The sequence below is a fragment of the Cydia strobilella genome, chromosome 2 (assembly GCF_947568885.1).
Source record: "Cydia strobilella chromosome 2, ilCydStro3.1, whole genome shotgun sequence".
NCBI classification, from domain to species: domain Eukaryota; kingdom Metazoa; phylum Arthropoda; class Insecta; order Lepidoptera; family Tortricidae; genus Cydia; species Cydia strobilella.
Window position 1 is genome coordinate 25,310,075 of NC_086042.1, and position 13,273 is coordinate 25,323,347.

The following is a 13,273-nucleotide window of genomic DNA, read 5'->3' on the forward strand; positions in this document are numbered from 1 at the left end:
ATTTTTTAGGTCGCTAAGTGCCACTTGCACCATCCCACTAACCCGGGGTTAATCCGTTAACCCAGTGTCAAATTGTACTGGTAACTTCAGGTTTAACCGGTTAGTGGAATAGTGGCCCTATATTTTTATTGAAACATCGTTAATAACGTTGTACACGCCAGCTGCCTAGAGTTCCATTTTAAACGGAACGACACACATGATACACTTAAGTTACCTACCTATCAGCATCATTACCTATACTAAAAGCTTGTGTTTTTGATTGCACAAGCTTTTTATGAGCATTTGTGAGCTTATCATTTTGTAGCTTTATTGTTGAAATTCTTAGCTGAGAAAACTTAACACGCGAGCCTATTTAATTGCGAATATCGACGTAAAAATTGCAAGAAAGCATCCATCCCTTTCTACAAAAAGGTAATACCCCCGCAGAACAATAGGATAAGGAATTTTTTTTATATGCGCTCAGTGCAACGGTGTCGGATTGTTGTAATTTAAATAATAGATTACTTAAATTGACATGTTATGAACTTTCTTATGTTGTTGTTATATTTTATTATTGTATAATATCTACTGCGGATGGTGTACCGAGAGAAACCTTACTGGTTTAACGGTACTTTTGTAATTAAGTTGTATATTATGTGTATTTACCTGAATAAATAAATAAAATAATAAAACATGTTGTTTGCTCTATATATATAGAGCAAACAACAATGTGTTATATGTTAATTTTACAATAACCGCGGCTATGATAGTTATATTATATTATATCGACATAGTCGATACATACTTGAATCAATCGCCAACCCTACGCTGAGAGTTGGGCCGACCCGGCCTTCGTGCAACTCTAACCAAACATTTATCGCACGAACGCTCGGTTCTTGTCGCTAGACTCGTTACTGTTTTGTTTTTGTCGCTAGCCTATTGCGTGGCTATTGGAGCAGGGAATCAACAATAGTTCATATTTTACGACAAAATAATGTCTTTCATTTCAGGTTCGGGAAGCCAAGGTTGGTCACGAGGACGAGTACGACACCAAAAGCTAGTGGTAAGTAATAAATGATATTACATACAGTCAGCATCAATTGTTGCGGATGAAACAACGCTTCAAAAGTATCTACCATTCTGGAATTATTTCTCAAATATCTACAATCACCCACCTTAGGGGCAAAAATAGACGGTCAGGTAATGTCATAAAAGTGATGACCAATAGCATTATGGTACTTAAAAATGTGGGTGTTGACAAAAAAGGTTAGCTCAGGTAAAGATTATTTCCGTCCATTGTCTTTGTGACGGTCGGCATTTGCAAACTAAGATAAGGAATCCAAAATGCATCCTAATTGGTTATCTTTATGGGGAGGCGGTCTCGTAAAATTGGCTAAATATTTCTCAATTCATACGCATGGATTGCCTAAAATTCACTTAGTACTCATACTACTACCTACTTAAGTCTAGAGTCCATACACACTCTTCAATTAGTATAGTTTCAACTTCAAGTCTTAAGCACCAATTAGACAGTTCAAGAACTTGCATGCGATTTTCGTTACATTGCGGCATTTGGTCGTACGACTGAATTCATTGTAGGTAGGTGTGTTTTTGATCAGTGATTGGCAACAGACACACGTTTGAATTTAGAATCCGATCTCCCTGTCAAATGGAACGGGTGTGCGGATCGCCATTCCAAAAGAGGCAGTCATTGAAAGTAGTCGAATTGTACTCAGCTCAAATTGTGAAAAAAAAATAACAAAATACACTGGTGCTGATAATCCATCTTTAATTTCCTTCCACATCCTCCCTGCTAGGCGTATCTCTTTACAGTACCTACTCTGTAGTTAGCAATCTATCGAATAATGGATGCAAGTTCTTGAACCGTCTAAATGGGGCTTTAATTATGGTAAGAAATGCTTGCCCAATCCGGCCTAGCCCTAGCCAAGGTGATAATCGCTATCACTAATTACGACAACGAAACGCTATGTGTCTCTCTATCACTCTTCCATATTAGTGCGACAGTGACAGTTGAGTTTCGATCGCTACGGAGCGTAAGCGATTGGCATCTTGGCTACGCGGCCAGCACTTGTGCACGCTGCCATCGCCATGATTATAAAGTCTAGCCACACTGAGTATAATGACACTAGGTAGGTACCTAAGTTTTGCGTGATTGGACTTAAAGCTTAACTTATATTCTTACCTTGCAATTTTAATTTAACCATTAGATAAATAAAATGTGACTTTATCGCGTGAACCAAGTGGAAATGAGCTGGTGCAGTCGCCATCAGATATATCGGAGCGGCCGAGGTGTTCAAAAATATCCGAACACGCACTCTAGCGCCTTTGTAAGGTTTTACGAGTACAACAACACTGTGGGGTTTTATACCTAGTGTTTTATAACCTTACAATCAGTATATGTATACTCTGCCGGCCGGTTTCGACCACGGCGACTGCTTCAACTCCGCTGCTGAAGACGTTCAACGGGTTAAATAGTGACATACTACAATTTTTTAAAATTAAAAGTATAAATTCAGGGCTTCGGGCAAGACGGCGAATTTTTATATTTTTCGTTATTTTAAATATTTGTAGGTAGTATCGTTTGCAGACGTATCTGCTTGATAAAAAATAGAATGAGTGAAATACTGCTGAAAATTATGACATACATTTCTCTGAATACAATTACAAATAAACTATAGCCTACAACGTCTAATTGAAAGTGTGTTTGTCTATAATCAATACAGGTAGGTATTTTGGGTTATCTTGTAGGAGTTGTAGGTACGCTAAAAACCTTGAAACGCCAATAAAAATAGTAGTGATTGACCTCAAGATCACTTTCAAAATAATTCACTCACAATTTATCATTCATTCAAACGTTGTGCACTACATTTTTATGAAGATTGTTTTAACTTAATCTTAATTCTAATTTAAAATGATAATTAGTAATTTACCACGGTTTAATATTTTATTGTATTAATTTGCCCACTTAAATAGATTTAACGCACGTGAAGAAATTGTTTTTTATTATAATATGCGTTCACTCATTTTAGCGTAGGCGCTGAAAACATTTCAAACTTTTACTTTCTGTTTGTAGAAGATACTTACGAAAAACCGGTCGGGCGAGGCTGGTCCTTAGTATTCAAGCGTAGTAAACAACCAAATACTAAACAGGTAGTTTCAAAACACTGTTCGTGGACCAAATGAATTATTTAAATCACAAAAATGCCACAGATTTTCACACGGAACACTGGGTACCGCACCGCACTTTTTTTGTTAGGATACAGTAAGAAATCTGCAACCAATAAGATTCCAAGCAGAATAGTTCGAAAATACTAAATTAGTTCACTTAAAACCTATTCAGTTCATAATAACTAAAATCTAAACACGACTTTGGTATTATTAAATATAAACTTTGAATCGAATAACTTATTTCGATTCAACCAACGTCCGGCTTACTCCAATGGGTTAGCGTAACTGAGTGAATGGAATATTATAGTGTGCGACAGCCGTTGTTGCGTTGTTGACCGGCGCGACATGTGAATGACGAATGAGTGAACGAATAAACACGAAGGCTTTGTTTCGAATGATACACATGAATGGAATGTGGATGTGTAAATATTTTATCAAGGTTTTGTGCGTATAATATTACAGTAAATTATTTGGATTATCGGTTCAACATCTACATTTTTAATTGTGCAGAATATAGCTACTTATTTAAAACAATTTGTAGTAGGTATTCCGTGCCGAGGTGCTTTTTGTATATTTTGGACTGGGACTGGGTTTCTAATGGCCTCCCTAGACAAAAAATTACAAACACATTTTTATTATATTTTATTGATATAATTTTGTACAAATAACGGCGTATAATACATCGGACAGGTCTCACATACAAAACTAATGCTAAACAAGCTATATGTCACAAGTAGGACTACTTTATAGTTTTAGTTAAAATTAACGATACATGTCCATACAGGTACTAAACGTTGGTAAAAGCAGTCGTTATTTTGTTAGGTACAATTCGGAAAATTTGTCGTACAAGAAAGCTACTACTTCTTTTTAGCTAGAAATAAATACATGGCACTCAATGCATGATGGCGATGGTTAAAAAAAAACAATATTCAGTTTTCATTAACACAACTAAATACATTCACGTTTTTCTTACACCAAGGATATGCTATAAAATTATTGTGCAGTCAAACACCAAAAAAAACATATAAAAGTCATACAAAACAATTATAAAGAGACCGTAATTAAAGATATGTATTTGTAAATAATTTTTCACACCCTGTGAAATATATAATTGACTGAACCTATTCGTGGAAAAATCCCGTCAAAGGGTATCGTAGGGTAAAAATAGATCGCTCTTTTAATATGTTTTGACGCAAGCTAACATGTTCATGTTGTACGTATGTAGGTACTTTTTCATTATTTCCTCATCTCACCTAACTTAAAGGATAGAATAACATAACATAAGCCAAATTGTGTATAGGAAGTATAGATCTTTAATTCGTCGTTAGTTTTTAGGGTTCCGTACCCAAAGGGTAAAAACGGGACCCTATTACTAAGACTCCTCTGTCCGTCTGTCTGTCACCAGGCTGTAATCTCATGAACCGTGACATATAGACAGTTGAAATTTTCACAGATGATGTATTTCTGTTGCCGCTGTAACAACAAATACTAAAAAGTACGGAACATTCGGTGGGCGAGTCCGACTCGCTCTTGTCCGTTTTTTTTATAATCGTCATGCTTCGAATTTATTCACTAAAGCTCTTCTGAATAATGGTTTACTCGCGTCAAAACATAATATTTAATCGAAGGTTTTGATGTTATAAAGCGCATTTAAATTTATACTACATTTATATTATTCTATACTAGATCTAGAGCGGTGCTACAGGGGCCAAAGTAAGCAAAACAAGTGGTACTGCGAAACAAACCTAACTTTCCAATAGAAAAAACACAACAGGGAAATGTTACTTTTGGTCGCCAGGTGGCGCTGATCCGACTTTTGTAAACAGAGGGCCTACCGCGAAAAATTTCGTTATCTGCCTCTGTATCATAACACATATTCGAGTGATAGAGAGGCAAATAAACGAACCAAATAAATTTTTCGTAGTAGGTGCATATGACAAATATTTCAAGCACGTTTCCCTACTTCTGTAATCTGTAACGTCTTTCAAATGCTATGGCTCCTTTAACTACGTAAGTACAATCCTCTAAAACCATGCCCATATGAAAATTTTCCGATATACAAACGCTATGTATACTTATTTATCTATTTATAAAATACACTCACATCGTAACAAATCTTTGTGATTGGCTAGAACCGAACTTTATAAAATGTGTAAAATGAATTAAATGAATTATGCGTGCAAACCACTCGTACGACTAGAATTTTATTTAGTTAACATTACAAATAGTTTTCTTTAAATATCTACTAGATAGTAAAGCACTTTGAAAAGTTACCCCGTTTTCACAGGGAAATTATAATTGAAGAAAATGGAAAAAAAACATAGTTATATTTCAAAAGTATACCGTGGAAGGACATTATTCCGTACATCAGTATTGAGTTACTTATTCTAAATTGACTATTTAGTATTCATAAATATCCACTCATGTCAAAACTGACATTTCACTATGATAATGGCAATTAATATAAAAATTGAAGTTTCGATATTGTTCTTATTGCCTCCGAAATTTTATTTTTACATTGATATGTACGGAGTTTATTATTTAAGTGAATTGGTCATCCATTGAACGGTTTGGAAATTAATTACAATTTGGTATTCTGGTAAAAGTATGCAAAAATTAAATTACCTATGTCCTAATGATTCATGAAGTGAAATAGTTCATTTAGTGCTTAAACTCGTGAATTCTAAACTGTATTTTTTATGCATATTTATTTACTCTTTGCACGAACCATTTCACTTTACATTAAAACAAACCCATTTAACATTTGCATGAACATACACTTCCAACAATAAATCTATTCACCCCATTCAATTTTACCAAGTGAACGAATGGGTTAATGATGAATCAAATAACCCATTCACTCACTCTGCTCACGAACGAATGGTTTGTGGTGGCGATTGGGAATGTTATGGCGCGCATCGGCCAACGTTGTTGGTAATTGTGTGGGGCAGCTTGGACAGTGACAGCGGGATGTCGAAATCGCCGCTCAGTGATATTTGGGACACGCAGCCGACGAGGCCGCTCTTGTATTTACCCATGGAATTCATTTCTATTGACGGCAGACCACCTGTATCAAACAAAATGCATTAATTTAAAAACAAGCCAAGTTTTTACTCTAACTCTTTTGTTACTGTGGCTTATTCAGATGAGGATTGCAAGTCTATGGGAGACGAGATCTTTATACGGGACACTTAAATCTTACCTATGTACAGTCCGTTCTCCGTGTTAAGTTGTTTGAGCTTGCCGGGAGATATTTTCCCGACTGAGCCCAGACCGTCCACTTCTAGTACACCCGCTTGTCTGTTTCTGAAAATAATAAATGGTATTTTCAGATTCGCCAACAGTTTAAAGATAACGAGAGTTCTTATTTGACAACTTATTGAATGCTAATTCTTTAATGGAGTACGAAAATTAATCTTTTTTTCGGAAATATGGTCCTTTTTCCATCGAATATAGTGACAATATCCTTCGTACCTAGTAGCTCGCGCGCGGTGCCATAGCCCGTCGTCCACCTTCGTGTGATTTGCGATGATGACCACCTCACCGCTGCCCAGGTCGTACCTGCAATACAAAATAGAAGATGAATGTTTTGATTAGAAAAGACTATCTTGTAAAATGGTGTCAATCAACGGTCAGCGAATAGTAATTTTGACACTAACCTGGAGAGGATCTCAACTAGGCGAGTTGATTCAAGCTGGCCGAGATCGCACCAAAACAGTTAAGATGCGTTCAGATCTGGCGATTGCTCCGCGAAAGGTCTCTGGTGAAAGGTCTAGGGAAAGATTTTTGTCCTTTTGTCGCCGTTCGGTGGTAGATAATAATAATGATGGTGGTGGTGCTAACATAGTACCCGTTACTGACCTGAGCACGAGCACGGAGTTCTCGATGGCGAGCGACAGGAAGTCGCCCGGCGGCCGCAGCGCGCGCCCCGACCACACCAGCAGCCCGTCCGGCGCCTCCGACCGGAACCGGATGTTGATGTCTAATGTGTAACTCAGCAGTCTGAAATCACCATACTGATTTTATAAACAATCATATACTTTACGTTCATTCTGCTACAACTAAACAAGACATTGTGCAGGTCTGGGTAAAGTGTAAACTAAAGTTAAAAAGAAGATTTAAAAAAAAATATTTTTCCCCATAAAAAGAATTGCGGCGAATGAACGTTATAATATAAGACTCGTATCATTAAATTTTTCCTAAAGCAAAAAAAGAGACAAGTGAGCACAGTGACCTATTCGGGCACTTACAGAATGCACAGTAGCTTTTGAAAATCGAACTCACCTCTTCATAGTTTCTTCATCATCAATGTGAATAAAGCTATCCTTCCCGCTGAAACTGGGATACGTATTTGTATCCCCCCAGTTAATTTCATTTGCATCCACGTATTTTACTTGCATGTATGTCTGTCCGTCATACGCGGGTTCCCCAGTGACCACATCGTTATTCCTTTCCCTCAAATAATCGTGTTTCTTGATGTATTTCTTCTTTTTCATGTCTTTATGTAGATGTGGTATATGTTTTTTGGGATTGATTTTGTAGAACTTTGCTTTGGGGCCTTTCTTAGATACTATTGAATGGTGAATCTCGTTTTCTGAGACGTTTGTCGGATAGGGTACGTGTGTTATCGTCTCTTTGCAAAGTTTTTCTCTGAAAAAAAAAAAAGCGAAATGCGTTAATTCATGTCAAACATGTACGACTGTACGGTTTATTAAGGAATTGCAGCAACATGTGACCTTAACAAAAGCGTTTGAACTTATGAATTACAACGACTAAAGCATACTTTCAATGTTTCAACTGAGTCTTTGAGGTAGATGCCGACTGTCGATTTTGCTGCATACTTTTCTAAGGCGTAACATAGGTACTACTTAGTCGAAAAATTTACAGAATTTCAAAGCGTTCTTGTCTTCATACTTGTCTAGTGTCCGCCCTAGACCGGCGAAATAGGTGCAATTTGAAGTAAGGTTTTGCATAATAAAGTAGGTATTTTTGGATTTTTTATGACATGCTGATTACAAAAATCTGAATTTTCCCAAGTCCTGCCTAACGTTACGTATCATTTCAGTGGTTATAACTACGTACTCATATAAATAAGTTGCACTCACGCGCATGTCGCGTTGCTGTCGTCGCAGTTGTCGACGTTGACGCCGCCCAGCGCCGACGCCACCACCGACAGCTCCTCGTCGTTTATTACCAGCTGTCAAAATAACGTTCCTTTACGTGAGCGAATGGGAAAATTAACATTCACGTGGCGAATGGTTGAGTGGCGTGGAAATTGGAAGAACATTTGTTATTTGTTAGTTTCAGTGTTTACAAGTAGTTTACAAATTCTAATTCTAATAGTTAAATGTGGTAAACAGTATTGTGTTTTTCATTTAAGACTCAATTTTCGAACCAACGTAGGAATAAAAAGGATAGGGCATTATAAAAATAAATTTCTACTAATAAAATATTTGAATTATAGGCGTTCTTTTTATGAATGAATTAAGTAATGAGCAATCGAATGTCTCTGCAGTGATTGAATGAATGAACGAGGGAGTGAATGATTGGCTAACCGGACTAGCCTCAGCAGTGATTGATTGAATTAATGAACGAGTGAACGAATGTCTGTCTTGGCCGATGCCGATTCAGCCACGGAAGCAGCAGCACCGGCTGTCGAATCGAAGCGAGAGGCGCCGTGGGTCATAACTGTCACAAGAGTTAACGAATGGTCGGGGGAGTATGAATGACAAACCTGGCCCACGCAGCCACTGAAGCTGGCGTGGAGCGCGAGCCGCGGGGGCAGCGGGTGCGGAGCTCCTCCTAACAGCATTGGCTGTCTTAGCGAGAGACGCCGCGCTGCGCCATGAGACGTCACAGATCTGGAACAAGCATAGGAAACTGGTTAGAAAACTAGTGAGCCAGTCGGCTTAAACCTTCAACGCACCGAGGTCATTTCAGATAGAAGAGACACTAGGAGATTTTAGCGTTTCTAAACGTAGTGACTAGTCCCCGTTATTATTGAGACGTACAGTCAAGTGTAAAAATATGGGTGCACACATCAAACTCAAAAATATGTCCCATAGCTCTTATGTCAGCGAATTAAGAACTATGGGACATATTTTTGAGTAAGTTATATGCACCTATATTTTTACAATTGGCTGTACAAGTACGAAAACTATACAGCCCAGGCTGGTGTGAAGCGAAAGCGAAGGCGCCAAAAACGACGCAGCAGCAAGCGCGTCAGGCATTTGCGACCAACACTTGTTCTTGTGATTTGCACACAACAGGAGAAAATTAAAATACGTATGAAGTGGTACGGTACCTGGTGGCATCAGTGACGTCGCGAGGTGAAGTAGCTCGGACGCGTAAAGACGCGCGGCGTCCAGAGCGGCTCACCGATACACGGTGCCAATTGTTTGGTGCTAAGGGGTAGGCGGACCTGAAACATTAATAAATACCCATCAAAAAATTGTATACTTATACACTAATACAACAATATAGCTTTACTTTTTGAAGTATTGCTGCGCATCCAGTTAGATTACTTTTCCTACCTATGTAATTGCGGGTTCAACGATTTATTACCTTAGCTTCAGTAGTAGTCAGACCGCCAGTTTGGGCCGTGCTGTACAGGATTATAGGACTGAAAAATCTACTTCACGAGAAGAGGTCTGTGCCTAGCAGTTGTAACCACATAGACTGTCGATGATGAATTTTCCGTTTCCTTACAGCAATGCCAGAGCCAAGGTCGAATGTGAATTCTATGAAATGAAATATGAGACCAATTCAAACTTACATTGTGACATCAAAATTATACATCTAAATGGTGTCAGTCGCGCGTGCATTTCGCTCTTTTCCATGTACATACATGAATTAGCGCGAGCGAGACCTACGGGCGACTGACATCATTTAGATATAATTTTGCTGTCACAATGTTAGTTTGGACTGGCCTCTAGTCCTCCAGATGCAAAGAAATCATATTCATTCATTGTATGAAAGTGAGTGCATATTGCATGAAACTATGTAGACCACTGATTTTTTAGCAGTGGATTTGAGGTTATAGCTCATTGCCTCATATATAGGATTCCTTACCTTACAAGTGCGATGCCAGAGCCGAGATCGAACGCGAACTCTACGAAATAGTCCCGCAGATGCAAGGAGAAGAAGTCGCCATCCTCGCTGGCGTGCTCCGAGTTGTAGAGCACCAGCCCGTCACCACTCGACGGCTTTAGAGTTATAACTATACAGTTTATGATCATCCTTACCTTACAAGCTCGATGCCAGAGCCGAGATCGAACGTGAACTCCACGAAATAGTCCCGCAGATGCAAGAAGAAGTCACCATCTCCGCTGGCGTGCTCCGAGTTGTAGAGCACCAGCCCGTCACCACTCGACGGCTTTAGAGTTATAACTATACAGTTTATGATCATCGTTACCTTACAAGCGCGATGCCAGAGCCGAGATCGAACGCAAACTCCACGAAATAGTCCCGCAGATGCAAGGAGAAGAAGTCGCCATCTCCGCTGGCGTGCTCCGAGTTGTAGAGCACCAGCCCGTCACCACTCGACGGCTTTAGAGTTATCTGAAATATACAGCTTTTGTTTCAGAGATACACTGGAAAGTGTCATCAAACCTCTACATGGTATCAAACCTACTCTATAACCGGAAAAAAATGGTTCTATTTGAAAAAATGGTTTGCATATTTCGTTATCTGACAAAAATGTTATTTTTGTAACACCAAAGGGTAAAAACGGGACCATATTACTAAGACTCCGCTGTCCGCCCGTCTGTCCGTCTGTCACCAGGCTGTATCTCATGAACCGTGATAGCTAGACAGTTGAAATTTTCACACATGATGTATTTCTGTTGCCGCTATAACAACAAATACTAAAAACATACAAGAATCGTGATTTTTTTGCCGTTTTTTGCGTAATGGTATGGAACCCTTCGTGCGCGAGTCCCACTCGTACTTGGCCGTCAATGCCTTTTTATGTCAATCCCTACTAATATAATCCGTCTGTTACCTCTTCAGTCATAAAACCATTGGTTGACTGGTAGAGAATGCCTTAAGGCATTAAGTCCGCCTTTTGTACCTTCATGTATTGTGCAATAAAGCTTAAATAAATAAATAAATAAAACCGCTAAACCGATTTAGATGAAATTTGGTATGGAGATAATTTGAGGCCCGGGGAAGGACATGACATAGGACAGTTTTTATCAATAATCATCACCATACCACGCAGACAAAGTCGCGGGCACAAGCTACTAGTAAAATAAACACGATAAAGACATTCTTTAATTGGCTAATTAGTCGACTTAAATCAAACCAGGATAAACGAACCTCGTAAATCCTATAATACCTATTCCTCGCAATCCTCATTGATTTAGGCATCAGCTCATAAATATCTGTTAGATCTGTAGCACAAATTAAAATGGATGCTGATATTGCTAATTCCGCGTAAATTATGGATGGCGTGTGAGAAATTTATCGCTTGACTGTGCGATGCACCCCTCATTTTCATACATAGTCAAGATTTCTTATTTTACTCTATTTGATTTATTTTGTGGGTCAGGGTAGGGTGACTGCTATAGTTATTGTCCACTACATGCTAAATGGCCACTCTTAACAATAAGACTTCTATTGGCTTGTTTCTTTCTGATTTGTTAGGAGTGGCCCATTACTATAGTGGCCAATAACTGTAGCAGTGTCCATAGTCTTCGCAAGGATTTCATTGGGTTCGTATAAAATATCCCACCAAAAACATTTCAGAACAGTTTGCCCCCAGTTATGGATCCTGGCCCGACTACGACACATCACATTCGCATGATTGTCATTTTTAGGTCCTATTGAATGAATTGAATCCCACTGTGGTCGGCGGTACCCAGTACCCACAGGCAATAAAACCGCGATCGTAGTTCAGTCATTTTAGAATTTTGTAAATCATTTATTTATACATATATATACTTATCTAATTTTACTCAGTTTTTAACCCTTAAATGCATGATTTTTTCTTTTTGCCTGGAATTAATATATGTCTTACATAATTGTTTACTGATTCTAGGAAAAATAAAAATAAAAATTAAAACATCGATTTTCACTGCTTAACCAGTATTAGAAGTTACATAGGGTAAATAATAATTTATGTAAATTTATACAATTATTGGTAAAAGATATATCAAAAATCTTACTACCATTAGAAATTTATACTATTTGTAATATACCTATAATAAAGATTTTAAATATAAATAATTACAAACCCCGAAAAAACCGCCTAAATTACATATTAAAAATCATTAAATTTTCCCAATTTTCCGCCATTTCGTGTTAAAAGAAATGTAATTTTTTTAAACTTAAATACTGCGCAAATTTGAATAAAACAACGGAAAGCGTATTAATTTACAATCAAAATAATTATACAGGACCAAATAGATTTTACCTAATTATGCATAAAATTATATGTTTTTTGTTGTGTACATACATACATCACTATGCATTCAAGGGTTAAAGAAGTAGAGGTATTTATACATAACTTAAGTATCACGTATAAACATAAAGTTGCCATGCGTACATAGTATTACAGTTTTATCTAAAACAACACACTCCTTTTTTTGGGCAGTCGTGTAAAAATAGAATATTGCCCCGATTGAAAAAAGATAAAAATTTCAATTTCTTCCAACTAGGAACATTAACAACAAAAAAATCTTCCATCTAGATTTTGTTACAAAACTCAAACTTCTTATAACAGCAAAGCGCAGACAACTTTCAAGAGGATCAATAAACTATCCTCCGGTTCAGTTCAGTTTTAAAGGAAACTATAGGTATATTTTACGTAGCAAACTTTTACAACTCCAACTTCAAACTGCACTAGGTATTTATGAACAAACCGAAAATGGGTGAAAATTCAAAACGAAAATTACCAAAGTTGTTAATTCTACGTAGATCTAAATAGAGATGTAAAACAATCCCATTATACGTATTTAATAATAATATATAAATCGAGTTTTTTAGGTTTATCGTGTCCTTTCTTATCTTCGTTTGAGCCGTGCTGAATGCGACCATACTGGTATTGCTATTACTGTGACTAAAAATACGTGAGCTAACCGTATAATAGGGTTGTTGACACATG

At 37.7% G+C, this 13,273-nt stretch overlaps 2 protein-coding genes across 4 annotated transcripts in view; both read right to left on the reverse strand.

Moving 5' to 3' along the window:
- Positions 1-3,451, reverse strand: part of LOC134753900 (putative ferric-chelate reductase 1 homolog) — a 30,971-nt gene extending 27,520 nt beyond the window's left edge. Inside the window, exon 1 of one of the 3 annotated variants that reach the window (XM_063689880.1) lies at positions 3,085-3,451. The gene's annotated coding sequence lies outside the window, so the exon portion shown is untranslated. Of the gene's footprint in view, positions 1-3,080 lie in introns of all 3 variants that reach the window. The other 2 variants (XM_063689872.1, XM_063689867.1) reach the window with 2 other exon arrangements.
- A 1,260-nt stretch (positions 3,452-4,711) lies between these two features.
- LOC134754451 (pikachurin) overlaps positions 4,712-13,273 on the reverse strand; it is a 173,940-nt gene continuing 165,378 nt past the window's right edge. Inside the window, exons 12-20 of the mRNA XM_063690786.1 lie at positions 10,583-10,728; positions 9,473-9,589; positions 8,903-9,029; positions 8,274-8,365; positions 7,453-7,818; positions 7,030-7,170; positions 6,643-6,729; positions 6,371-6,474; positions 4,712-6,235 (exon numbers count right to left, since the gene is read on the reverse strand). Coding sequence (XP_063546856.1) covers positions 6,075-6,235; positions 6,371-6,474; positions 6,643-6,729; positions 7,030-7,170; positions 7,453-7,818; positions 8,274-8,365; positions 8,903-9,029; positions 9,473-9,589; positions 10,583-10,728 — 1,341 coding nt within the window. The 3' untranslated portion in view covers positions 4,712-6,074. The remainder of the gene's footprint in view (positions 6,236-6,370; positions 6,475-6,642; positions 6,730-7,029; positions 7,171-7,452; positions 7,819-8,273; positions 8,366-8,902; positions 9,030-9,472; positions 9,590-10,582; positions 10,729-13,273) is intronic.